At 41.7% G+C, this 26,681-nt stretch overlaps 2 protein-coding genes across 3 annotated transcripts; one reads left to right on the top strand and one right to left on the bottom strand.

The window, feature by feature from the left end:
- Positions 1 to 63: 63 nt before the first annotated feature.
- LOC135490946 (uncharacterized) lies at positions 64 to 13,640 on the bottom strand. Its single transcript, XM_064776531.1, has 22 exons — positions 13,412 to 13,640; positions 12,853 to 13,173; positions 12,466 to 12,654; positions 9,998 to 10,858; positions 9,399 to 9,578; positions 8,535 to 8,651; positions 7,924 to 8,110; positions 7,144 to 7,279; positions 6,849 to 6,960; positions 6,365 to 6,529; positions 6,015 to 6,090; positions 5,402 to 5,593; positions 4,835 to 4,970; positions 4,455 to 4,652; positions 4,093 to 4,246; positions 3,686 to 3,752; positions 3,239 to 3,403; positions 2,697 to 2,865; positions 2,203 to 2,307; positions 1,833 to 1,950; positions 1,330 to 1,544; positions 64 to 989 (listed from the first exon to the last, which is right to left on the bottom strand). The coding sequence occupies exons 1-22, from the start codon at positions 13,638 to 13,640 to the stop codon at positions 876 to 878; spliced, it is 4,206 nt and encodes a 1,401-aa protein (XP_064632601.1). The 3' UTR covers positions 64 to 875.
- Positions 13,641 to 15,638: 1,998 nt separating this feature from the next.
- On the top strand, positions 15,639 to 25,761 carry LOC135491402 (centrosomal protein of 83 kDa-like). Of its 2 annotated transcripts, none has more exons than XM_064777247.1 (12): positions 15,639 to 15,730; positions 16,575 to 16,736; positions 17,079 to 17,229; positions 17,511 to 17,735; positions 17,988 to 18,236; positions 18,548 to 18,794; positions 19,138 to 19,282; positions 20,335 to 20,484; positions 20,686 to 21,049; positions 21,203 to 21,303; positions 22,616 to 22,784; positions 24,229 to 25,761. In XM_064777247.1, exons 2-12 carry the CDS (start codon positions 16,585 to 16,587, stop codon positions 24,373 to 24,375), a joined length of 2,100 nt encoding a protein of 699 aa, XP_064633317.1. In that variant the 5' UTR covers positions 15,639 to 15,730; positions 16,575 to 16,584; the 3' UTR covers positions 24,376 to 25,761. The 2 variants fall into 2 exon arrangements, with proteins under 2 accessions (XP_064633317.1, XP_064633318.1); XM_064777248.1 differs by lacking the exon at positions 15,639 to 15,730 and adding an exon at positions 15,910 to 16,031.
- The last annotated feature ends 920 nt before the right edge of the window (positions 25,762 to 26,681 follow it).

Genomic DNA, 26,681 nt, shown 5'->3' with positions numbered 1-26,681 from the left:
GTGAAATTCATCTCCTACTACTCCGAGGTTACATTTATTACATGTACGTTCTAGTCGGGGGGGGGGGGGGGGGGTATTATTATATCGGACTAATTCTATAGGGAGTTTATGGTTGGTACATCTAAATTTACAGAGTAATATACGTTGGGCTTGAGATAGACAAAGCAAATAATTCTCAAAACCCCATGCAAACTTGATTTCTCTGTAGATCAAACATTTTGGAGAGTTTATCAGAGTATTGCGCCATTCTTGGAGATACTGGTCCTGCAGTCGTCTCTTCTGACAATTTCACCGAGATAATTAACGTTGGGGAACATCTGTGTCAGCCAGATGTCCCCGAGCCCACAAAGTTCCAAAATATTTTTGACAAACGCGACCCATTTGATATTTTGACCGTTTTGTTGCCTATGGTATGCAATTTTATACATTTTTCCGCCTATAGTTTGTTCCTGTAGGACCAGTTTCCCCCAGAATTTTACCATCTTGACTTGACCTTCTTGCTATTTTCTTGCATGTACAAAGAAATTCGAATCACCGAATCGACTCCGTTACTAAATGTAAGATGCCTGTATTATAAGATCCCATTTTACAATGTACTACATGTAAGTATGTTGACCTGTTCGACTTTCAAGTTAAGTTGGGTTAGAGATATCACTAAACCGGGAATAGGCTATAATGTTTCTCAGTCACATTCCCCAACCCCAACCGCACTCCAAACTCCACCCATGGAACGTTCTCAGATCGAATCTTTACCAGACTCAAAAGGCTAGTCCGATCGAAAGAGTATGGAAATAGCCCAGGTGAAATACTCTTATTATCTTCAATTAACATCATCGAATATTGCCAATTTATCCTCTCAACAGCGTGCACACCAGTTAATATCGATCCTTCTGCTTCCTCTTATAAAGAATCGGCTTGGTTTTAAACGGAAGATTCGGCAGATCGGTGTTCTTGCTCTTTCTTACGATGTAACGAGAAGGGCATTCCACCTAAAACCAAAGATAGTACGCGTTCAAATTTTGACAGGCGATAGCCTTTCGAAATCGGGACTTTTGCAATCATGGCTAAACAGTGATCACGGGAGGAACTTAGTTTGTATTCAGTAAATTGCTTCGAAGCAACCTAGATGCACCCCGGCCTCCACAAGCTGGGCCTGTCTGATCAAGTAATACCTAAGAGGACGTCTACTTATTTTCACGTTGTGTCATTCGATGTGAAGACAAGTCTTACAGAAGCCGAGCCAGTTCGATCCCCAGAAGATACAGAAAGGGTTGCAAAAAGCTCATTAACTCTAAGGGTAGGACACATACATTCCACTCTATTCTTTACCTCTGTAAGTTTCCCGTCTTCTTCGGCGTGTCCGATGCTCTTGGACAAACTCCCAACACTGGATGTACTGACACCAATGCTGTCAAAACTCTCAAAGTCGTCCTCTATCTCTGTATACGGTTGTTGATCTATGGTGATGTTGACTTTCTTTGGACATGTTACGCAATCGACTATGCTTAAGGGTGTCACGCTCCCATTCTGATTTGTTCGGCCATCTTAAGATAAGAAAAGATGCTGAGAAATGTTTTAACAGTCAATCACCGCCATACGTCTGAAAAAGACGACAAGTTTACGGGAATATAGAATCAGCAGAAGTTGTGATAACAGGGAGTGATCGGCCAAAGGAAGTTGAGATGACTGATGGAGGGAGGAGGGCTGATACTCCTCCGATGTCCATCAGCGCGTCTCAGTCCACCAACCCTAGCCAGTCGTAAATTTGGATCGATTCCAGATTCCAGGCGTTTTCTTTGAATGTTATGTATATGATGAGGGTATATACCGACCTTCAGGGCTAGTTGGAGCCACTTTAGCCCTGCTGCCAGTCGAACGAAAGCTGCCACAGCTCCCTAACTTTGCTTTGGAACCTTCGTATTGACTCATGACAATGATTGGAATAGCCATCTGAAACACAAATTATCGATATGTGTTGTCGATAAATGACTACAGAGATGGCTTTAATAAGATATAGGAATGCTTTGAGATTTCTTATGGAATATGTACAGGAATCTTCAGCACCACCACATAATTCGCCGATAGTGGGGATGTGTTTTCGGGTACTTATGGCCAGCAGGTCATCAACGTATTTTTTTTTAAAAACACTAGATGATGCACTTACTTTAAAACTTGCCTAGTTGAAAACCTATTGCAAATTACCTTATTTGATTTACATGTACCAGTAATTGGAGTTGAGATTCGCACACTCTGGAGTTCTTTGGATAAAGAACTTTGTTCCCGTTTTCTTTTGAAAGCCGATCGCACCTGAGAGAAAGTGATAGTAAATCGGGTTTTACCAGATCAGTTTTTATCAGACCTCGAATGTTACGCGTAAGGAATGTTACAAACATATTGAGATCATCCACATCTAGTCACACACGCCTATAAACGTACGTCACAGGAATATATGATGTACATGCAATATATATACATGTACTAATTAATGAACATGTTGCGGCTTTTTTACCGGCACCATTACCTGTGTGCTCTGAGCTTTCGCCGAACAATGTTTAACATATGATATTCATAGCATATTAGCTATCATTGGGATATCTCTATATCCAAGACCAGTTACTCCCGCCTCAATACAGCCTTCCCCAAAAGTCGTTCTAAAAGTTATTTATCACAAAAAACGCATATTTCTTTGCACCCACCTCTGAATTTCCAACGCAGTGGAACAGGAAGATGAAGAGTCCTTGAAAAGCGTTACAGAACGTGAAGAGAAATTCGAACACGAGCAGGTCGCGGTTGAGGGCTACAAACCCGAACAGCCATGATAAGCCAAGTATCGGGGTCAGTATGACGATGCCTTTTATGGCAGACCTAAAGAAGGGGAAATGATGCGATGTTTTGCACAGCCAATATCGCAATCATGTGATTCTGGGAGGAAATTTTGAATGTAGGCGAACGTAGATGTTTGGCGTATTTCTATGTTTTACGAGTCGTACATTTTAGGTCGGTTACATTTGCGAAAAATTACGAATGCTGCCAACAAATGATCAGTCTTGGAGACTTCAAAATTAACTTGGATTTACGATGGTCAGTACATACATATTGCCTCTACAAATATATCAATAACGATTGTTGCCAACATATATATCATCAGTATTGGAGTCTTCTAGTTTAAATCATATTTACGATGGTCAGTACATACATGTACAATACATATTCGCCTCTGTAGAAACAAGTAACCTACCATGCCTGTCTTATCAGCTTCGGATCTTGAGTCTGAGGTATGGTACCGGCGGCGACAATCACTATCCTCACAACAAGAACCAGAATCATCAGGTTGATCGCAATGACACATAATGCTGGACCAATGAACGCCCATATCAAACCATCTTCAAGTGATAGCCAGCAACTGGAAAGGATGAAAATGTTAGTATATCCAGAGTCCTTCAATATTATCAGGTGTATCATATAATTATCGTGTATTCGTGAATTCGTGTATTTGTCGAACTCAAAATGTTTAGCCGATAACAGCTCTTTCCCAAGCGACGTTTTTGCAAAGAATAGTTCAGCTGGTATGTTTTTCAAGATTTTTTTCTTGACATCTTAAGGTTGTCTACCTTTGGCGCTAGAACCACTGATTATACATTTCCAGAAATCACAACATTGTTGCCAGCTTTAGGCAATAACTTACTAATCCTTCGTCCCGTATCCATCAATTCGTATGCCGGCTGATACGGTGACAACAACAATTGGCAAACCTGGAAAGATATATCGGGCAGGTGATGACAAAGATAAGCTAATGGACCACAAGCGAGGATGATGATGATGATGATGGTGGTGATGATGATGTTGAAGACGATGTGGATGATGATGGTATTCAGCAAAGGGCAGCAAATGGAACCCATCTTCTAGAGTGTGAAGATCGTGTCTGCGTTGAGGAAGATTTAAAAATCTTAGTATGTTCCATCCTCTTACATGTATAGCAGGACTTTGGATTGTCTCTAAAATACACTTGCACAAAACCCCTTAGCTTATTTAGGAATGATACAAAGGTCCGCCGTGGAAGGATGGTATATAGAGAAGAGAAAACTCACTTACCCCAGCCAATAGTATAGAATAATGGCAAAAGATTCCTTCCTCCGGTGAACACGTAAATAACTTTGGCATACAGATGAATGCCTTCGGCCAACATCCACATGAAACTAGCCAAGAAGAACAGATGCAGCAATACTGCTATAACAGTACACGTTATCTAAAAAAAGAGGGGAAATGCCATTGAGAAGCAACATGGACTTGTATGTTGAGTTTATTCATGTAGTGGACGATTACAAAAAAGCTACGAAACTACTATACGACCCTGAGTTGATTCATAGGTAAATCTCAGATACATGACGTTTATTAAAAAAAGAGTCAAAATTATGTCTTGCTGATTATTTTCTGAATTTGTCAAATCCACTGACCTTATCATTCGTCACATTGATCCCAGTGATGAAAACTAATTGTCCGAGACCTATCGCTACCATAAGGTTTTTATGGATGGTAGTCCTCTCGCTATGGAGGATATCGTTCAGGTAGAGGAAGACCCCAAATGTGGCGAGGAGTGATAATATTGAGACGCAGATGCCAACATAGGTGACGATATCCAGCACTAACATTGTCTGAAAAAGAAAAAAAGGTTTAATCTCTAACATTGACTCGTTCAGGTGGCCTTTTGATGACTTCAGGAAGTTCAGATTTTCTCATTACGTTAAAATCTGCCACTTCTCTTGTTCGCGAAATGCAGGGAAAAGAACACAGACAACTAGAAGGAATCGGGCATGACATTTTTAAACTAACTTACCTCTTCTGACTCTGAGGGAATGAACTTCATCAGGACGGCAAAGCTTGTCAAGTGATTGCAGTGACATATGGTATGGGTGCCGTTGGTGCTGTTCAGCCGGCAACCATTCGTTGACCACGCTCCTCCAGTCTCTGGGCTGAAATGAATGGACAATGCGGCCAGTAAAGACCTAGGTTACTTGTATTGTTCAGAGCTGTAGGATTTTCGTTTGAAAATATCAGATAGTCCGTTTATTCTTTGCTACGAGACTCAAATCTGCACGACATCGTATCGTTTTGTCAAGGCAACGCGCGCGTCAAAGTTTTGTAGCAGTGCGGTGTAAAATAGTGAGGTTTCGCAACCACCCGTTTAGGCCCTACGACGACGTTTATCTATTGTGTGAGTTTACCTGAACAATAGACAAACGTCGTCGAAGGGCCTAACCGGGTGGTTGCGAAACCTCACTATTAACACTGCGTTTGCCACGTGCATGCGTTGTCAAAATGAAAATCTTGCATTCCTGAAACTACCCCCTTCATACTCGGTAGAATAAATCGTTAAAATAATGATACATTGATAGATTAATACCTGAGGGAGTAGTTCCAAAAGACACAATCCGTTTCGATCTTGTACGAATCATTCTTCTTGCTGTCATTGCTTCCTGGTATGGCGTGCTCAAGTACCACCACAACAGGTTGGGCAACATCGTGAGGTGTTTTTAAGGAGGTGGAGAATGTTACAACGTTCGTCTTCATGGTAACGATAGTGTCATTAGACTGCCTGCAATCGAATGAAGCAAATGGAATTTTATGATAAGTTACATTTCGGAAACTGAGGGCATTCTCTACACTCTTTAAAATAAAGAGTTTTGAGCTTTTGAAAAACCTCAAAGGGATGATCGGCCAACCAAGATATATTCACCCGCGAAATATATTGAGCTTTGAAAACCATCCTTGAAATGAATTCAGAGTGCATACATGTATTTGTGATGGCCAAAATAAACTTCAATCTTTCACATAACCATTACATGTACATTACAGGACATTACTTACGTACAAACATGTGTACATTGTGTACATACGTGAAAGGGTTTCGAGATAAACATTTTCTTTTCTCACTGAAGATGTGAATAAAGATAACGTGTTAAAAATCGAGTGTGATAATCTGAATTGCCTTAGTTGATGAACTGATATTAACTTACTCGACCTCTAGCTGCAGAGGGAGGTTCAGTGCTTCCTTGCTTATGCTGATAGCGACAAACGACACGTATTGCGGTTCTGAAAGATAAGGGTCAAGAAATGGATGAATTCATCACACGCCTCCGCCTCAATTCCCTAAAATACCCCGACCCGACCTATCAAATCTCGTGTCATCTCCTAATGTCTACGTTTTATCATTAGTTGTGTAAACGCATGCGCCAAGCTTGGGAGCAGTCAGTGTAGCGTAAAAACACGTTTTTCACGTGCGTTGACAAAAAGGGAAAACGAAACGTTCATATGTCCACCAAATAAATAAGTACAGAAAGAAAGAACGAAAAAAATTAATCCTCACCAAAAGTTGGTCTTTCATTTTCACTTCCATCGATGGCTGTTCCACGCAGTTCCTTGAAGTAAGATGGTGGTAGTAGACACTCTTCATCAAGCAACTTTTGAATACGCGGAAGGCGAGCACCCTTTTTCATGACCTCGAATGCAGATTGAGAGCTCACTTCAACGGCTGCAAAACAATAATAAATTAAAAAACAACTTTGTTGCAATATGCCACTGTTTACAGCCGGTATAGTTTTGGCGGTAGCGGTTACAGTTAGGCAACCACAGCACCACTTTGGTTTGTGCAAGAGATGGAAGCAGTAAAAACTGTAGTTCTGAGAAAGGTTTGAGGTTTTTCAGAAAGTGTCCGAAAATGTTCATTTGATGTAACAGATCCTCCTATCAGGTATATGTAGCACCCCGCAAGTGCAGCTATAACATGCACCGTTTCTGATTATGAGTGCGCCGTAATTGACATCACGTTTAAACAACGCCATACTACAAACCTATGTCTCCTACTTGCATTCCGAAAACAGCGTTAGTTTGAAGCGATTCGGCAGCCCTTCCCATGAAAGTTTCGAGGGTTTCTTGCACCTCGCTGGCCGCGATATTACTTTCCTAAAATTACAATTAAGGGGGATTACCTGAAGATATCAAACAGTGCGTGCGTTGACAAAATGGAGAAGAAAAATTACTCTGGCTCTGCCAGTGCAATATAATGGATTCTTTCGCTTATCTCTTCTTTCTTTCATTCGTTTCAAAATATGATTATATACAGGACGTGAAAAATAATTCACTCACCCTTGAATGCGAGTTTTGGAAATATCCGGTTGACAGTAAGTTGTAGGTTGCTCTGATGTACGCGCTCAAAAACTCTGACGTATGACTGATTGTTGATGTGAACACGGTTTTCTCCGCAACGTCTGCCAGAAACTGTCTGAAACACAACAATGCATGTTGGCACTGCCGATATTGGATTTTATTTTACTTAGGTGGTCACCGATGCCGGCAGGGTGATCGACCGACGCCCGACACGTTCCCGTCAGTTTTCTGATAAGATCCAGTTTTACCGCCCGGAAACATGGCAGGAACGTTTCGTAAGCCCGTGCATTAGCTGTATTGGAAGTAAAGCTAGTTGATGGAGGACACCAGGATGAGATAATACTGGTATTCCACTTGCGGTCAAGCTCACTTCGATATTGATGGTCAAACTCAGAGTGTATTAGAAGTATTGTCTATTGACAGACAGTTACATAATGCGACCTTAAAAAGCAGAGACTAACACGTACAGAGCACTGTTGCAATCAACTGGGCTATCAGCTGGGACAAGGGTACAGCATTTATTTTCCTCATACTTTTTTGCCGGGGCACTGTGGTACTTGCTACTGGCCAGTTTCTTGTTGGCCAGGGCATCCCATTGGAGGACAGATCAGTGCTAGCTCGGAGTGATGGTTAAATGGGGGGAAAACCTATCTTTGAGACAGATCAGTGCTTGCTCTGGGCGATGGTGAACTGGTAGAACAGTCCATCCTGAAGACAAGCAATAGCAAACTAGCAAACTGTCTCAAGATAAATTCTTACCTTATTTTCTTTACTTGCGGCTCCGGCAATTTCTTCATGTTAGCTTCACTGACCGTGAGTCGCAGCAGCCCCGTGGCCTTCTCCGCGCTGAGGTTCGGGAGGGAACCAGTTGGGAGAGGGACAACTGGGCCCCTCTCTGGGCAAACGATTGAGCTCTCTATCTCGATGCCGTAACCATGCATCTGTACTGTAATTAGGTAAAATAAAGGTTTTCGATAAGTTCAATTTCTTAAATTGTATATAAATTGTGAGCTTTGGCCTCTTATGGTTGCAATGGTTTTAATATTTACAACCTAAATACCGGGGTCCTTCTTTGATGACAGGATACAAAAATCTTTAAGTGCCCCTGATTTCGAATCGTCAGCCTTCTCGAATTTTGTGAGTTTAAAGATACATGTATTACAGTTTAATACGTTCCTGAGCTGAGATAAAATGAAATGAGGCAGGGCATATCTCAACCCAATGTCAAATAGGACGTGCGTACATATGCAGATTGCAGAAACTTTGACATTTTTCTCATCCCATTCTCCTTTTTCCAAACAATTTCTGTTGGGGGATGTTGTGAGTTTTTATGATCAGCATTTTCTTCTGTCGGTTCACTGTTTATTTACCGAATTTTGATCCAAGGACATACGCCGTTACATGGCTCGCACTAAGACTATGATCACATTCGCTGGAACTCCCCGCTACTTTCCCATAGACATCGAAGCTACATTCATTTCCCTTCGCTGAAGAAAAAACACATAACTATATGCACATGTTATCACTTACCGTATTTCCAAACGGATCAAGACTTGATCCGCTTGGAAATAAGGTTTTTGAGCTTTTGAAAAAAAACCTGCACCCCTTTGAGGTTTTTCAGCAAAATGAGATTTAAAAAAAAGGTTTTTCAGGATCACTAATCTCATGATCACAAGGATTAGTGATCGCTCGACCTGCGATCGGTATCAAACCTAGCGAGCGATCTCTTTCTGACCCAACGCAGCGCTAAATGTTATCCGATTGATAACCACTGTTCTGCACTCTTCTGAAATTGGCCATCACCAGGCATAAACACCGGCACACGAGCAAAGTAAACAAAAGGTGTTTGTTAATTTCCTAGTTGTTAGGTTATATGACACCATTGAGGGTAATGGTCTGATTTATCAGCTGATAAGCAGGTAATTTAATCATCTTATTGTTGAGGTGAACGTGATATGACATCACATCTGAGTGATACTGTATATCAGATACATATACATGTATATTGAAAGGTCATTCATCGTTAGAATCAAAATAACGTACATGTAGCACTATATTCAATTTATGCAGGCCTTGTTATCCGTTTTGTGGATGCAACTGGCAAAGACTTGATAATTTACGCCCAATTGTACCCGAACAAAGTTTCTGTTGCATGCGTTGACAAAGAGAAAATACGCTAATACATGTACGCACGTTATCGCCCGTTTGTTGGGTGCTTAGTAAATGTCACTTACCGGCGTAGCAAACGTTGTTCTTGTCCACGGCGAATATGGGTGTGCCAACCATATGGGCGCAAAATGCGCATTTTGAAATTGGGTCGTTCCTGAGAGCATCGTTTCCGTCAAGGTGAAAGCATGTTGCTTTTTGTATGGCACCAGAGTTGTGGTTCTTGAAACATCCAATTTGTTTATACTCTGAAAAGAATCCCCGAAATTATACCACAACAAGATATGATGTCCCAATGTTATACGTGTGGCCAATGGGACAGAACATTCTGATCCCACGAATCCTACCGAGTCATTGACCAGCTTTCATCTAATGCGTCATAGAACAATAGCGTATAACACTTTTTCAAAGGGACACAGATTACTGATACAACGGCAATTACAAAACTGATACAAGTTAAAACAGCAATTGGTAGCGAATATCATTTAGAAATGCCAGTGGGTGGCGGGCTCCCGATGCGTTAGGAGCGAAAAATCCTTCGCACACACGAGTTCCGGGCACCAGTATATTTCGAATTGGGAGGGGTGGGGACGCTGACGCAATGAGATTTTGTTCGAGAGCGATGTAAATAAGTAGACATCCGTGCCGAGAGTTCACGTTTACTTACCATGGACAACTGGACCTGTTAAACCAGAACTAAATGTTTTAGCATAAACACCCGTAACATTTGGCGGTGACTGGTCACCAGGAAGGGTGTCGATGGAAACGACATCATTAACACTGCTAGTTTTAGCGAAATCTGGGAAAATGCCATTCGTGGTGGTTTCATTCGTTTCTGTTACATCACTGCTCGTTTTAGCGGGGTTACCAGTTCTATCTATGGCAGATACCCCGCCAATAGATACATATGTTTCGGAAGAGGTTTCCTCCGGTGTGTCTTCAGTATCAGAGCTTCGAATGGTGCGCACTTTGGCGTCAGTTTCGGCCATTTCTGAAGTAAATGTCGCGACTTCTCCTGATTCATCAGTGTCTAAGGATACTCCCTCACTTCCAGTGTCATCCGGGCTTATACTGTCAGTAGTGGTCTTAGTTGACAGTTCATTCAGGACCGTCATAGCCCAGACGTTCGGCTTCCCGCCAATTGTTACCTCAACAACGGGACTGTTCTGATTCGGATGCCTAGGCTTAGGTTTTCGTGGTGGCCTGTTGCTGTCGTGTGGTTCCTCCGCCCTTCCGCTTGGGTCGATAGTTTCCGGACTTCGGATCTTCTTATTCGGAGTAAAATAGTCACTGTTGTACCCTTGAGCGAGGCTAGCCCTTTCTTCGTTCTCTTCATTGAAACCCTCGCCTGTGTTCGTCGTTTCTAAGTGACCTCGGTCCTTAAAAACAACATCAAACTTTCCATTCGTCCGCACATTCTCGATAGCATATCCTTCGCGCCGCCTGGCACCAATGTTCCACGGAGGTCCATCCATTCGATCGAAACTGTCCAGATTCCTATCCTCACTGCCTCCAGAGTATATACCCCCTAAAATAGGTTTATCTCCACATAACAGAAGAGTCAAGCAAACTGTTAACAAGTAATGAAAAAGACACATCCTACAATAATCCTTAGCTCCTGATATCACTATCCCAACTGACGCTGGTAATGTCTTATGATTTCCGTCGCGCTGTAACTTTTGTCTCCAATCAGACATAGGCCCGAACCACTTTAGTCAGATTGTCATACGAATGTTGCCAAGTTACTTAACGTATCAGAATGAAACCTAACACTTCCCAAGTGTCAATTTCCAAGTGTTGATCACATCCGTCGACGTGATCGAAGACGGGGATTTTTTGTCATTTAAGTATTAGTACACATCCACTTGACTCATTCAAATCTTAAGATTGACACTATATCCTGCTCCTTACGTACTTAAGTCTCCTGTCCGGTTGGTTGACATGATCCCGGTAGCTCTACATCCGTGACATGATAGACTGACTCATCTTCATCATACTGTCGGCGGTGCTGTAGCACAAACGTCACTGAACCAGTTTCGGTCTGTCGTGGACCACAATCCTCCTATTGCCGGCGACTCCGCAAACATACGTCAGCGATAACAGGGCCCTGGTAACCAATAAACTACACTATCTAGGAAATGATGGAACTTATCAAGGAGATTTATCGGAAATCGTGTATTATTGATAAAAAGTAGCTGTTTTATAACTGTTATGCGAAACAAATGTCAGGTAAAGGTGAAGGGAGGGAACTTCAACATAATATTTTGATTGGGCGGAATAGAAAAAGCCCAGCTCCATTTTCCGAAGAGGAAGAGGGTGTATCCGTCCACTTACATTTACATTTATAAAGCATTTTCCAGCTATTCTTGAAACTGCTTCATCAGTCTTTGATTTATACTCCCCTCACAAATTGATTGTACATGTGCTTTTAAGAAGATGTCCACCCCAACAGCTGCGTTAGTTTACGTCAATGATACTTGGCACGATCGTATAGATAACTGGTTTGAAATTACCAAGAACGTTTGATATAAGGTACACCTGTTTGTTCAAAAGACCAAAGGGCGTTGCTGAAACAGCCAATTTTCGTGTCCGGGGTGGGTGAATTAATGACGTGTGTACTTTAAACGGGAAATGGGTAATCAGCATACAGTCTCGTTAATGGATATGTCATATTTTCATGGAGTTGGAGAAGTTTAGTTTGAAAGCACTCCTGAACTACATCTTGTCGGGAAGTGCCTTGTCACCGCGATGGTAAATGTACAGCACCGTATCGGTTTTAATACAAAAGTCCTTCCATTATAGATTTGGAGGGGTCAAATGGAAAAGAAATTAGCCACGCGTGGCCTTACGCCCCTCAAAATGAACTAGTCCTTTGTCTGCTTCTTTTGTGTCGTCATTTCCTATTGAGGTAAGTGCGTATTTTTGGAAGGGAAAGCGATATATTTAACCACTCCCTGTACCTTGTCAGAGCATGCTCAGAGTTCAGGTGCCGACTTATTTTCTCTGGCCCTATATAAACTTGCATATTTTTTTCATCTTGATTTAGTGCTTGACTGCGCTGGATACTTGTATTCATTCACTTTCCGAACCGACTGATATTCATTGAAAAAAGAAGCAAGGCAGTTATTGACTCACCGAAATCATTAGGACACGAGAATGTATTGCACACTTTGTCCTCCGTCTTGGTTCCATTACATTCCCCTACGCCAGCAACTGGTGGTGGCGGATTTGCGCACGTTCGGGTTCTGTTTGTGACACCGCCGGCACAGGCGGCGGTGCAGGAAGAGTAGGGGGACCACGCACTCCATTCGGCCTTAACCAGAGCTGACGGAGAGAGAAAAAGAGAAAAATTAAGCTTTCATCTTCACGTCTTAACCAGAATCTTCGGCTCGGGGGAGTTTCGTCCTGGGGCCGGCGTCAACCAAAGAATCGAAGTCGGGCACTGACCACGCCCAAAGACAAACTATTCCAAGTGTAATGTTTTTGAATAGTGCGTCTCAAAAAGCGGGCCACAAAACTTACTGCTTGCATTTATGTAAACGTCTATCGCGTCTGCACGTCCTTCGCCGTTATGACAACCAGGCGATGGACCCCCAGTCTGGTAAGACATCGTCTGGTTCTTCAGCGTCGTATTCATCCCGAAACATTGGCGGTTACGTAGAGCCACGATGGTGTAACCCAGGCTGTAGCCGAGGAGACAACACTTCTCGACGCTGGCAAGCCTCGCATCATAGACCATGTCGAGGATGGTCCGATCGTCTTCGAGAGATATGAAACCCAATTGCAGCAGTATGTCGTCATGTCTATTTGCCGTCCAGCAGCCGGCCCATTGGTACGGAGAGGCTGGAAAGTTCGAAGAAACAAAAAATATAAGTAAATATCAGAGGAAGTCGAGCCAAAGGACAACACTGATGCAGTTGGTTGTGAAATCGAATAAACGTCGCTTGCCTCTTGAAACGCGATCAATTTTGTCTCGTGTTCTTAAGTGCGAAAACGCCTCTTCTATATTATACGTACCGTGTGATATAACTAAGATTTTTGTAACATTTTTTTATCATTTCATTTGAAACATAGCCCTTACATGAATTTCCAAAGAAAGGCCCCGGTCCCCACAAGGCTTGACCTTCATTACACTTCGTGACTTCTTCTTCCCGCTCTGTGCTCCCTCCCGCAGCAACCTTGTACCTCCGCCTGAGTTTGGTCCCGCCGTCATATCCCCTGGTGCACGACGTCCACGGCGTCCAATCGCTCCACTGACCAAGGTACGCATCTGGAGGAGATATGGTGTTTTGTATGTTGTATGTATACATGTATTACATTGTCGTCAAACATGACAAAGGTTTTCATGAGAGGATGCAGTAAGTTCACTTAATTAGATTTTCACTGAAGAAACGACATAGAGATCGATCAGAGATTCGCCAATACGGACGCAAACTCTCCTATATCGATGCCAGCGGATACGTTATCCAGCTGACGTTTTCACGACTTGGGGCGGAATTTTCTTTTCATACAAGACACATCCTTACCTCCCGTTTCACAAATGTAGGGTAACAATTTGGCTGGATCGAGGCCTGGGATAAGTTTTTCTGTGACCCCACCTGCAGCCGGCGAGTAGAACTTTATGGCGTAGTTAGGAGTAGCACCGCTTCCTGCGCAGAAAGAAAGAAAATGTACAGTCTCATTCCTTGAAATAGATTGAGAAAGACCGAATAATGAGCCTTAAACACATCATCTTTTCGTTGACCAGGCTTCACGAACAGCTTGCAGAAAGTAGTAGACAACGAAAATCGAAGACGATTCCGACAATTATCATGCGACGGATTCAAGTGTCGCATTCAAGGCTAGGACCAAAAAGTAAATTCTAAGCTGGTGTCTCAATCTCATATAGATTCCCCAATCCGCCCTTTTTTCGATATTTTTTACCAGTGGACAGAGATCTCCTTCTTCTCCTAAACATACCGGTGGTGTTGTCTTGTAATCCTGTCCACCACTCCTGGGGATAGACAGACGTCCAGTTGGCGACGCTCTTGATCCAGGCGACCAATGGGTATATGAGGCTAGCGTTGTGGCTGGCACAAGCCTCTTGGGCGTCTTTGAGGGAGAGAGGGGTCGGGACTATACCACTATTGAAGGAGTTGTAACATGTATGGCCGATCCGAGTCCAGTCCTTCGGACACTCTACAGATAAGAAAAGGAGTTTACAGAATGATATACATCTCAACCTCGAAACCTATAGTCACCAGGTTGGAACGTTTTGCTTGAAAGACTCACGATTCCCAAAACCACCATGCATGATGGGATCACGGCGGCATAACGCCACTTTTCAAAACCAAATCTGCATGAAAAAACATATTTTGGAGACGTCTTCCCCGCCATCCCCCGTTCCAACTAAATTCGTCCCTGCTGGTCTGTAACCACCTTACCTGTCTGCAAGGCATAAAGAGCAAATGATTTGGTTTGAGTTGGTAGTCCATCTTCACAATCATCAGACGCATCGAACAGAACAGACATGCTTGATATGCCGTGACAGTTTGCGGTTGGCCTCTGCAAATGAAATAGACATGAGCGCTTACGGCGTGAGCGTTTTGGCTCAACCTGCTAGCTGAACGCATAAAGAGAGCTAGAAGGGCAGATCAATAAATATGATAGTGATCGCAAGATGGCTCCAATTCATAAAGGCAAAGAAAAGTTGGGAGGCCACCAATGTTATCTTAATCTGAGTGTGTAGTCTCTCACGCGGTGTCTCCACCATTTGGACAACTTACCACTAAAGAAAACGATGGATATCCAAGCGACATGGCTAATGCTGCACACGCTGTGATGGGATCGTCGGTGCTCGTGTTGAATTTACTGGTGTAATTCATCCACAATCCCCGGCTAAATCGGATTCCTTCCTCACTTGCGATCTTCCAGCAGCCGAGGTAGACAATATCTGAAGGAGAAAGGGTCAGGGTAACGGTATATAAATGAGATGCTATATTTTCTTCTTGGGATAATCGCTCAGTCCCGCCTAACTATAACGTTGCCACTTCTTGAAGAATGCACAAACGCCGTACCAACGTGGCAACCTGGTAAAATATCTACATGTACCCTTAGTCAGATGTGGCAATAGACTAACTAAGCCTACTAATGTCCTACAAGACTGTTTTCCCCACGAAACATTGAGAAAAAAGAACTGTGTACTCCAGGGGCACTCGCCGTGATCGAGATAACAATGAAGACAGTCTTCGATGAGGGGCGATTCGCGGCCATGACAGAAATTCGAAAACGATATTAGCGAACGACATCCACAACTACCGGAAGTCGTTACCGATGTAAACAATCAAAAATTCCAACGACTATGTTGCCGAACTTATCCTTTTCCCCCTGAATTTATTTCCCAAATATTGGTTACGAAAAGGTAGTTATGTTTGTTTACAATATCTCCATGTGCATAGTTAATTTTATAGTTATTTTGCCAACATAAAACGAGATATTGACGTTGTTTTCACACATTCATAAATGTTATTTAGTTTGCATGGCGCGCGCTGTGCTTTCATTGTGTACGTGCATGTTTGGGCTTGTTCAGCGTCATGCTCATGTCACAGTCGTACGGGTAGTAGCTAGTTTCTAAGTTTGTAGTAGAAGTATAGAGAAGGCCGTACCTGAAGTTGAGGTTATCTAGTTCCGTGTACGAAATAGTTAAGCAAGTAAAGCCTAAGGTAAGAGTAAAACTGTAAAACTGTTGACGAACACGTCACAAGTGAGGTCACAGTGAATCGCAAGACAAGGCACCACTGCCACCAGTAACAGAGCCCAGTAAATCCTGGGTTAGGGTTTTGGTTAATTAATCTAATTACTAATTAGCCTGTCCCTTGTGAATGAATAGACTTGTTGGCTAATCTGGAGTAGTTCAGTCTCCATGCTATTGTTTTTTTCTTAAACATTCAAAATTAATTACCAAACTATTAAACTCTAAGTATGCTTAACAAGTCTTGATCACCTTTTCTGATCAGTCATTAGCTTACATTTTTAATCAGGTTTTCATTTCCACTGCATTAAGCTAGGGCTTGTGCAGCTTCTAACTGATGTTTTGTAAGTAATTTTGAAATGTAACAGTGTTCAGTATGTTTGTAATTCAAATTTGTGGTTGTAAACAGTTTGGTCTGTGTCGACCCAGGAAAGCCAAGTAAGCCTTTTTTAGTTTATTTCCACAAGCAACACCAGTTTCATAAATCTTCTTACAGTTCTCTATATGTTTGCAGAGCACAAACCATGGCCTCCATGTATCCAACGGGCAAGCGACTGGGGCAGTCTATGCCAACCCTTGCCACAGAAACAGAAACACAGAAAATGTTGGCAGATGAGAAAATGAGGAGCGAACAACATCGAACTAATTATCAAACTCTCAAGGCAGAACACACAAGGTAGACAGGCGACAGAAATGTTTTGACTTCGAGTCAAATAGCATTCTTTATTCCAAAAAACTCACAAAAGCTGTGTGACCAGAAGCTTCAATGCCCAATGTAGATATGATGATGCATTGCAGATAGGTTAACTTAAGGGTACATATACATGAAACTTGATCATTTATCAGTATATCTAAACTGGCTGACACCTTTGAGACCCTCATAATTTTAGTTTTTAGACCACGGTGCACAAAAACATGAACTAAAAAACTGTTTAAGCTTGTAGTCTCACTCTTAGTAATCCTTTGTGATGTACATCTATCATTGCTTTCATATCTTGTTTACTGACATTTATTACAGGCTCCAAGATGAATACACCCAGATGCAGAACGAACACAGGAACACAATCGAAGAGAGCAAACTTATGCAGGAGAAATACAAGTCGTTGATTGAACAAGGCAAACGGGAAAATGCTGATTTAATTGCTCAAGTTGATGATCTCAAAACTCAGGTGCAGTCATCTTGTTTATTCATGCCAATTACCCCCCTCCCCCCGCACATGTGTACAACATTGAAAATTTAGTGAAGGCAAACACATCACCTCAGGTCTGTCCAGATATAAGCCGTGATGGGCAAACTTGAAGCCTCAGTGCTCCATGCTCCCATCCAAAATGTAACATCAGACTTATGTCTGTATTTTGCCTTGTATTGTAAGAAACTGAAAGACTTGTAAGAGTAGTTTTATCATGTGTTTCTATGCACCTTCCAATATGTTCATTTATCGGTTTATAGGTTGTGACGCCGCAGCGCCTGGATATCATGCGCATGCAGATTGCTGATGAATTAGAACGCGTCTACAAGGAAAGGTTCGGCACCCTTGAGGCAGAGACGGAACGATATCGTTCAGAGTATAACAAGCTACGCTACGAATACTCGTTCCTCAAGTCTGAGTATGAGCATGATAAAGTTGAACAGCAGAGGATACTTGATGAGATGAAGTTACAGCATGAGGCGGAGGTAAATTTGTGGAAACCTTTTCAATTGATCATTCATGGGTGTGTTACAAAATAACTTTGTTCAGCTTAAGTTGTTGAAATCATTGAGTATGGGTATTGAATGCTCTGTGTAGTGTGTTATTCATGTGGTACAAAAACCTGTTCGTGTCGCAATTGCGAAACTTTATTCAGCTTTAGTAAATCAAAAATATCTATGTGAAAAATTTAAAAAAAATTGAAGAATATAAAGTTTTTTTATTTTGTCAAATTTTAGGTGACCAATCTAAGGAAAGAACGAGAGGCAACGATAGCAAGACAGTTATCCGAGGTCAGCCATGACACTCAGAAAGTCCGCCAACTCCAGCGAGATAATGCTCAGTTACATTTGAAAGTGAAGGGATTGTTGTCCGAGTTGGAAGAGATCCGTGCGCAGAGGGAGCATCTTGGGATGCAGTCTGACCACGTCAGTCGGATCCAGACGAAACAATTGACCGAGCATGCTTCAAATATCCGAGCTCTCCAGGTAATTAACTGGTCTTAGAAATGACTTGTACTGTGGTGGCAGTTGTATACTGATAATATGCGGACTCCGGTGGTGCTGTGGGCTGTTTATAGCTCTTTCAGTTGTATCAGTTGGTTAGCTGCCTTCTTGTTAGATATAGGGTACAGTGCTTTCTCACCGGCTGCCAAGTGCCTTAGAAATAGGAGTGGTGGAGTAGTGGAGAATTGTCTCATGAGACAAATCTGGCGGGCTCTTCCATTCGGGGTGACAATACAATAAACATGTTTACTTTTACTTTTTTTAATAATATGATGAATATTTTTTATCTTCAGACGGAACGTGATTCCCTCCGAGCACAATTAGACAGCGTAACGCGAGAACTGACAAACTATTCCGATGAAAACAACCGCCTCACATCCCGCGTCCACGAACTTGAGAAAGAGAACATCGTCCTGAGGAATCGTGTGGATGAATTATCGCACCGCGGAAAGGTAGACATGACCAATCTCAGGATGGAGATGATGAAGAGTAACGGAGAGCTTGAGAGGGAGAGGGACAAGTTACAGAGTGAAGTAGAAGGTTAGTCGCAATAAAAAAATCTAAAAATTTTATTTTTTCATATTGTTATGGCCTGCTCCTAAGGGTCTTATTGTTCAAATATGATGTAAAAATCCTGGGGGGACTCAAATATGGCAAAGTATGGGACTCAAATATGGCAAAGTATGAGTCATAAGTGAAAAATTTGATAGGAGTCCTCGTTAAGATGCTGTAGTTTTGGTTCAAAATTCTTGATCTTTATGAATTCTTGATGAACAGTGACAGATATAACAAAAGAACTTCAGAACACCCCTAGAAAAGGGCGTTGGCCTCTGTCCGACAGTGATACAGGATGTATGATGATGGTGTTCTCGTTCTATTTTAGATCTCCAATCTCAACTGGAGATAGCCAAACACACTCTCCAGCAGCAGAGTAACAGCTTGGTGGAGAAGGAGAGGGACTGCGTCAAGAAGATTCAGGTTGCAAGAGAGGAGGAGTGGAGCAAGATGACCAAGATTGAAAATGAGAAGTAAATGGGGTTTACATTTTCTGCGTAGTTTGACAGCTGAGCCGGGCAAAAACATTTAGTATTTTGCTAAATACCAGTTGGATTGGGTGGGTCACTCAGGGTCCAAACTCCAGCAAAGGGATTTCAGACATCCCATAAAACTTCAGTTCCAATGGCAGCCTTGACCCACGTAATTTGCGGGGCAGACAGCAATGCTGCACCATTATGTGCGTTGCTTGGAAAAGAGGCAAATTCCAGCCTGTTAATCAAAATGACTTTCTTTAAAAGTTCTGGGCTGAGCCCTGAATAGGTTACACAAGTGAATGCACCCCCTAACGGATGCGATCAGTTACTAGCCCGTCAACAAAACATTTAACTCACCTAAAGCTGTTAGGCTTCCGTTCTGTGTGGCAGGAATGGGTGTTGCTCTGGTCATGAAAGTAGCACCTCGCCGCGGACTACTTTGTGATGGTGACTCACTTGTTACAGTTGTCACCCAAGCAGACGCTGTAGTTTCTTGTGTTGCCACTGCAGAAGTCGTAGTTTCCGTCGTTGTCATTTCATCAACTGTAGTTTCAGTTGCCGATGTTGCAAAAACTGTAGGTTTATCCACCGCTGCAAAAGTTGTAGTTTCCGGCACTACAGTCAAGGCTGTAGTTCGTGCTGGTGCGCTACACGCAGGTTCCATGTACGTCTTCAAACCATGTGCCCGGTAGTCACCGGCATTTGTTTCATCTTTTGTCTTGGAGTGCAGGAGGCATTTGTTGTTCTGTCCATCGTGTGTCACTGCTTTGCAGGCTGGGTACGCCAAGAGACATGCTTCCTTACATTCTGATCGCACCCTTGCAGCCACTTGTCTATATATGTGGGAGTTGAGACCATGTTTCAGTCCAATGACTTTTATCTCAACATCAGCTTTGTCACAGACGAGTCCTGAAAAATACAATGGTTGTAAAGTCAATCTTAGTAGAGCCAGAATTGAACCTTCCCTAGCGGACATCATTTGTCGGTACCAAAGGTATCCTTGATTAAAAAAGGTAGCTGGTGGTATCTTTATCTTTATATTTTTACAGATTGGAGCTCGAAACGAAGCTGCAAGAGGTTGAACGTCGGCGTATTGATGAAGAAGGTCGCCTTCACCAGGAGAGAGAAAAGATGAACGAACAAATCAGGGCAGCTGAGGATGCGCGGGAAACTGCTGAAAAGGAGACACTGGTTTTCAGGTAATTTCTTTTAAGTATTAGTCAATGATAGTTTTGAACCCTTTGAGTTGATGTATAGGCTTTGGGCTCTTCCAGGTTTTAGTTGACGAACATTAGTTTCTTGCAAACCACGTTCAAGACCTTTGGACTCAAATGATATCTCAGCTACCTCAAACAACATCCCAATTAAATCAAAATCATTCGATATACAATGTATTTCAGGACAAAGTTCCAACAACACCAATCAGTCCTAAACCAACTAGAGCAAGAGCGCTCAGAAAATTCCGACCTGAAAGCAAGAATCCATCGCATTGAAAACGAACTCACAGCATTTGTCACAAGCGAACGAGAAATCTTGGAGGAGAACTCGCACCTGCGAAGCCAAAATGATATGCTCGACAACGAACTAAAGAGAACACACGGGGATTTGAATCGCGATAAGGAGGGATGTGAAAAACTTCTTGCTCAACATCGGGCGATGTGGATAGATGAGAAAACCCAGTTGCACGGACGACTAGCAGAATTGGATGAACAGCTTGCGGCCACGAACAAGAAGCTTAATCAGGCAACAGTCGTGCACAAAAAGGTGTGTGTTTAAATTGTTCGACCTTGGAATGAAGAGTCTTGTATCACAAGTCATGATGCCAGTAGGGCGGTTCTTCATGGTAGCCGCTGTGAGGCGAATTCCGAATAAAAAACTAACAAACGAAGCATTTTAAAAATCTCTTTATAATTGCAGAGGAAGCGACGGTATCAAAAATATGCCCGCGCCTTGAAGGACAAGTGCGAGCTGTTGAAGGCAAAGTGTGAGAAGTTGTCACTGGAGAAAGGAGCCCTCAAGTAAGTTTCTGCATTTGAAACTATGTCTCAGACCAGCTTAAGAAGAAAGCGAGGACCACCTGCATTGTGTTTGCTTTAAAATGCCTCCCTTATCTGTGCAATTCACAAAGTCAGCAAAGCTTTGAAGATCCCAGACCTGGGTCGTGGGTTCTCGAAATGAGGGATTTTTAGTTCATGAGGGGAGTTAAGTAGGATTCCTGTATATGGGATATGTATTGTAATAGGCATTCCTTCATGTGTGCTACTTTCATCGTGGCAGACTGACCACTTCCGCTGAAGAGAAAGGGTAAGTCAGACATGCCTGGACTGGTTGTATCATGTGATTTCCTTGCTTTTCCTCCTAACTTCCAAGACGAGACCTAAATTGTACTGCTTCACATTGCCAAAGGTTTTCATGTACTTTACAAGATTTTCTCTGACGTGATTCTAACTGACAGTTGTATGATCAACTTATTTCTGCTGCTTATAACCATGTGGACGGGATTTCTCCTCACTGCAATCCACGGTGAATAAAGGTATCGATTTGCCTTTTAAAAATTGGTGTTTACCTTGAGAGGAAAATTCAACACAAACAATTAATAAGAATAGTGCATTTTGAGGGGCATCGTAAATCAGTCCGATACCTTTGCCCACTGTGTAATCATTTCCACATTGACAGTTATTACGTTGTGAGTGGAGCATATAAGGCCACGAGTACTCTGGTCATGAGGCATGTAAGGTTGGTTTGAACTAATAAACAAACTTATGGGTGTGTTTTTTTATCAAAACGTAAATAATCACAACCGTTCACCTTTTGTACACATCGTCACATAACAAAACAAGCTTATACTGATTTTGAGTTATTTTGCATGTGTTCTAATATTTCTTAAAATATTTTTTTTGGAAAACATAAAATTTAAATAAATGTGACGGATGTGAATCAGGGAAAGTTACACTCACACGTAGGACATCAAACTCAAGGGAGGAGACTACACTCACTTCACATTTAGTATTTACTCAGTATACATGTATCATCACAACTTGCATGAACAATGTAGCACAAATTATACAATATTATAATTATACACATTTTTTTTGCTTGGTTGATGTATTATTAGAGTGAAAGCAAATATTATATCATCTTTGGCTAGGTTTTGTTGGCTATGAATGACCAGACACCTGGGTAATGAGACTCTATTTACACTGTTGCCCTTGCCTCTATGACACGCTCCAGACGAGAAGTTAACGATGGCTTATCCCAAAACTAACCAACATCAAACACCAAGGTTAATGTCAAAATGTTTTTGTTTCACAACTAATTTGGCAATTTCAGAAATTCCGTCTCATCAGATGCTTACAGTAAGGTACGCCGTCAGCTGAAGGACCTGACCCGTCGCCATACCGAGTTCCGTAACATCATGATGATGGGAACGAATTACAAGGATGTCCTCATCGGCCAATCAGAACTATTGATGCCAATATCAAACGATTTCGAAGAACAGGTAAGGGATCGTTCAATTGTACTTGTTTTTGGGCTGTGTAGCGCAAACTACTGTTTGTGAATAGTTTCAACGTATTGTGAGAGAGATCCCCCTATTGGCGACTTTGTGCAACTTGTTATGACCTACTGGTTCCTCCTGCCACTCTCCCTTTAACGCATATAGCATTACTTTTTGACTTTGCTTTTCACATATCTGCCATGTTAATAATCCCTGTCCCACCTGTAGCCGAATGGCTTTCAAGGAACTAAAATTCCTGGCTCTTCACAACTCGTACAACGTATGAAATATATGAGGGTCTGTGGGATGGGACTAAAAGCTCCCTTGTACCTGAGTGTCTATGCCAGAGCAAGTATATAGTGGACTCCATACCTCTGGCAAAATCCAACAGGGTTACGACGCAGGTAATGATGTGATGATGATAGTCGATGTATAGGTCTTTGATACCTGTAAGTTGGGCCGTGGTCATTCTATGATTAGACATGGCGTTTTCCAACTCTTTAATTTCCAACCTTGTCACCTGAAACAGGTCACAATATTGCATACCTGCCAATAACCACATTCGTACAATATTTACCAAAGCTGGAATCCCATTAAGTGTGCAATACTTCACGGGTCAAGGCAAATAGTTTCTTGGGTATTTCCAATAATGAGAGGTTTACTTCACCACGGGTCAGGGCAAATAGTTTCTCAGGCATTTCCAATAATGAGAGTTTTACTTCATCACGGGCAATGTTCAAGATACTGGATGATAGCCTTTGTGCAAAGTGCATCAAAACATTGAGGTATAACCACTCGATACATCTGCATTAAGGAAGTATTTCCACATGAGGCCTATCGCATATTATTAGGTGAAAGCTTTCATCAGTCACATTCAAGTGCCCATCACTGACTGATAAAAAATCATGAGCAGGTTCTATGTGGCACTGCACAGTGTGACCGTTTCTTATATTCGCAGGTGTCTACTGGCTTCCCTCCATCAGACTCGTTTAATTATTGATTTAACTTAGTATGGATTTCGATCCATCAGCCGACTAAGCATCCACTTAGTTGGTGTATTTGTGATTAAACAAAATGATTTTATTTCCATTAGTTTCAGGATATTAAAATTTGATTGATTAATCTCTTCAATATTGTCATGAGAGACATAGACATACCAGTTCTAGCTATTACACATGAAATGCTGTCTTGAAGAACAAAATTGATTAAACTTACATTACAAAAATACATGCCTTCAATTGTACATTCAAAACACCTTGGTTACAATTCAGCAGTGTTTTTAATGTAAAATGCATTAGGCCTCGATTTGGCTGCACCGGCTTTGGTGAAACAGACCTCAGACCTCCTTTTTTGGTAGGTCTTTGTATTTAACTCCGGATATTATCATATACTGGTTGCATTTATTACTGGAAACCACGGCAACTGTGTAATTACATGGTCTTTACAGGAAAAACAACACCAACGTGACCTCCAAGTCGTACGTCAACGACTCGAAACTCTCGACAACAAACAACAGGAACAGATGGACGAAATGTCGCGCCTAAACGCAACAACGACATACCCGGAATCCCAGGTTGAGACGGATGAATGCTAATGCTCCCTAGTGTCAAGAAAAGGTGCTAAGTTTATGGAAAAACGAGAACCACAGATACATGTATTTAATGAAGATTCTAGACTTTTTGATAAAAACAAAGTCAATTTTTACAAGTCATAATAAATTGGACAATCTACACTCCATGTATTATAGGTCTGGTGTTATTTTCTTGTCATAAGGATAACATTACTTATACTGTGGAAATAGTTTTAGATTTTCCTAAAGATCATGTTTTCATAAATTTGCATGGTCATCTTGTATTTGGTAAGTGTCCTCCATCAGGTTTTCATCACACAAATCAAGTCCTTTTGTCAAAATCAAAATATTGTATTTGTAGATGCCCTTCTTGACCTCGACAGGGTTGAAGGGCGTGTTGCAAGCTTTCCATAATGCCCGCCGAACACAATCAAATTGTTCTGAAAATGCTACTTCAGGTTATGTGTTGGTTGTCATTGGTCTGAATTATCATTTTCAGAAATTGGAAGAAAAATTGATGAATGGTTAATCAATGGTCCATCTGCCTTATTTGATCCATTTATGTTTTAAATGTGAGAGTTAGTTAGTTGCTAACTATATCTATAGGATAGATGCTGAATAGTTCCCGAGTTTGTAGAGAGGTATAGAGTTATTTACCTGCATAGTTTACCCACTTAAGCTATGTGACCAAGTGACCTGAAGTTGAGGTCGGATTTACAACTCTAAACCTCTATTAATAAAATAGAAGTAGTGCTCATTAGTAGTGTAACATAGCTTTTAATTTATCGATTTTTTATCTTATTAGAATCATTCTGTAGCTTAATATTATGATGTAAATGTTTATTTATTCAGAAGATCTAACACAACGAAAACTACAGTGGAACCTCCCTTAGCAGACACCTCTCTATTAAGGACACCAGTTTTGTTCCCAAATTGGTCCTTTCCATTTAATTTGACCTTTCTAATCAGGGCACCTCTCTATTAAGGACAGCATTTGCCAGTCCCGAGGGTGTCCTTAATAGAGAGGTGCTACTGTAGTTTATGCTAATCATATATCAGATTCATGAGAAAATTTCAACTGCTATGCATTAAACATTCGATTTTGGCAGTAAATGCAGTGACCAATTTCACCAACTTTAGCTTTGCAAACATTTCACAGTGGTACAGTATATTATTTCGTGAAGGCTTCATGGAGTAGCGCTACCTATCAAATCTACAAAGATACATGATCTAACATGTGATATAATGTCATTTGAGTATGCCCACTAACATGAATATTAGCTACATTCCAGACCTATTCCTATCTAGATAGCTGGGGTATATTTACTGAAGGTGTTTAGCAAAGGAAATGTAGGGTGTCCTGTATATATGTAGCATGGAATATATAAGTTTATGATAAAGATTTTTATTACGGAATGAATGTTGTTTTTCTCATGTTGTGGTCAGAGCCATCCATCAAAATGTGGAATCCCCCCTCATTCCTTCACACCTGGCACTAAAGTACATGTCCAGTGGAAGCTTTCCTAGACCCCAGTCCCCTCCCAAAGGAATGCCCTCTCCCCAAGGAGTGCCATCTCCAAGACCTTCCCTGAAGTGGCCAAGTTGCTTACCTGACATGGTGCCTTCAGTTGGTGTTCCCAGAACCTGAAATGTTGAAAAGAGCCAGAACTGTATTTTGTGGCTTACACACATAATGAATTCTTCATAGTTTCAAGAGCTGTTTTAACGTTCTCAGTGAGAAGAGTACATGTAAGTCCCAGTGTCCTTGGGACCTCAAGGGTTGGCTATAGATACCCCCATTTCAAGGGTGGGAACCTGTTCTTTGTTTTCTAGAGAACAGCCTCCCAGGGCCAAATATATACGATAAGGAATTAAATTTCTCCTGAAAATTTCTTTTCCTTACACTTCATTCTTAAATGCCATTAAGTATGATTAAGTACAGATAAGAATCAAATCTCCGACAGTTCCCTTCAAACTTCCTTACCGACATCCGGCTGAGTCCCCAAAGAATTAGTGTCGGGAACGCCGATGGTGACGGGATTTGTCTGGAGTCTGTGGATCACCCCCTCTCTATTACGACACAACGGAGAACAGAAAGATTACTTACCAAGAAGCAGCACAATAGCATAATCGAATTTTGACTCGTCGCCTCCATTTTCATGCTCGAATGGACTTTTAACTTGCTCAATTGTGGCACATACTAAATGTTGTAACTAGGACACCGCTGTTGGACATCAATATCTTTCTCCAAAACTTTCCTCCGCTTTCCTCGTATTTATCCAAAGTCGTCTTAATTAATTAATCAAAGATATATTGTCGAATTCAAAATC

The sequence above is a fragment of the Lineus longissimus genome, chromosome 7 (genome assembly GCF_910592395.1).
Source record: "Lineus longissimus chromosome 7, tnLinLong1.2, whole genome shotgun sequence".
Classification (NCBI taxonomy): domain Eukaryota; kingdom Metazoa; phylum Nemertea; class Pilidiophora; order Heteronemertea; family Lineidae; genus Lineus; species Lineus longissimus.
This window is presented reverse-complemented; position numbering and strand designations above follow the sequence as displayed.

Excerpts from the sequence above, each read along its gene's own strand:
- LOC135490946 (XM_064776531.1), bottom strand. The coding sequence starts at position 13,640 with ATGTATACATACAACATACAAAACACCATATCTCCTCCAGATGCGTAC. Across the intron at positions 6,961-7,143 it reads TCCAAAACTCGCATTCAAGG|GAAAGTAATATCGCGGCCAG; the intron begins GTGAGTGAATTA and ends TTGTAATTTTAG. Across the intron at positions 3,753-4,092 it reads ATTCTATACTATTGGCTGGG|GTTTGCCAATTGTTGTTGTC; the intron begins GTAAGTGAGTTT and ends ATATCTTTCCAG.
- LOC135491402 (XM_064777247.1), top strand. The coding sequence starts at position 16,585 with ATGGCCTCCATGTATCCAACGGGCAAGCGACTGGGGCAGTCTATGCCA. Across the intron at positions 21,304-22,615 it reads CTGGAGAAAGGAGCCCTCAA|AAATTCCGTCTCATCAGATG; the intron begins GTAAGTTTCTGC and ends TGGCAATTTCAG. Across the intron at positions 22,785-24,228 it reads CAAACGATTTCGAAGAACAG|GAAAAACAACACCAACGTGA; the intron begins GTAAGGGATCGT and ends TGGTCTTTACAG.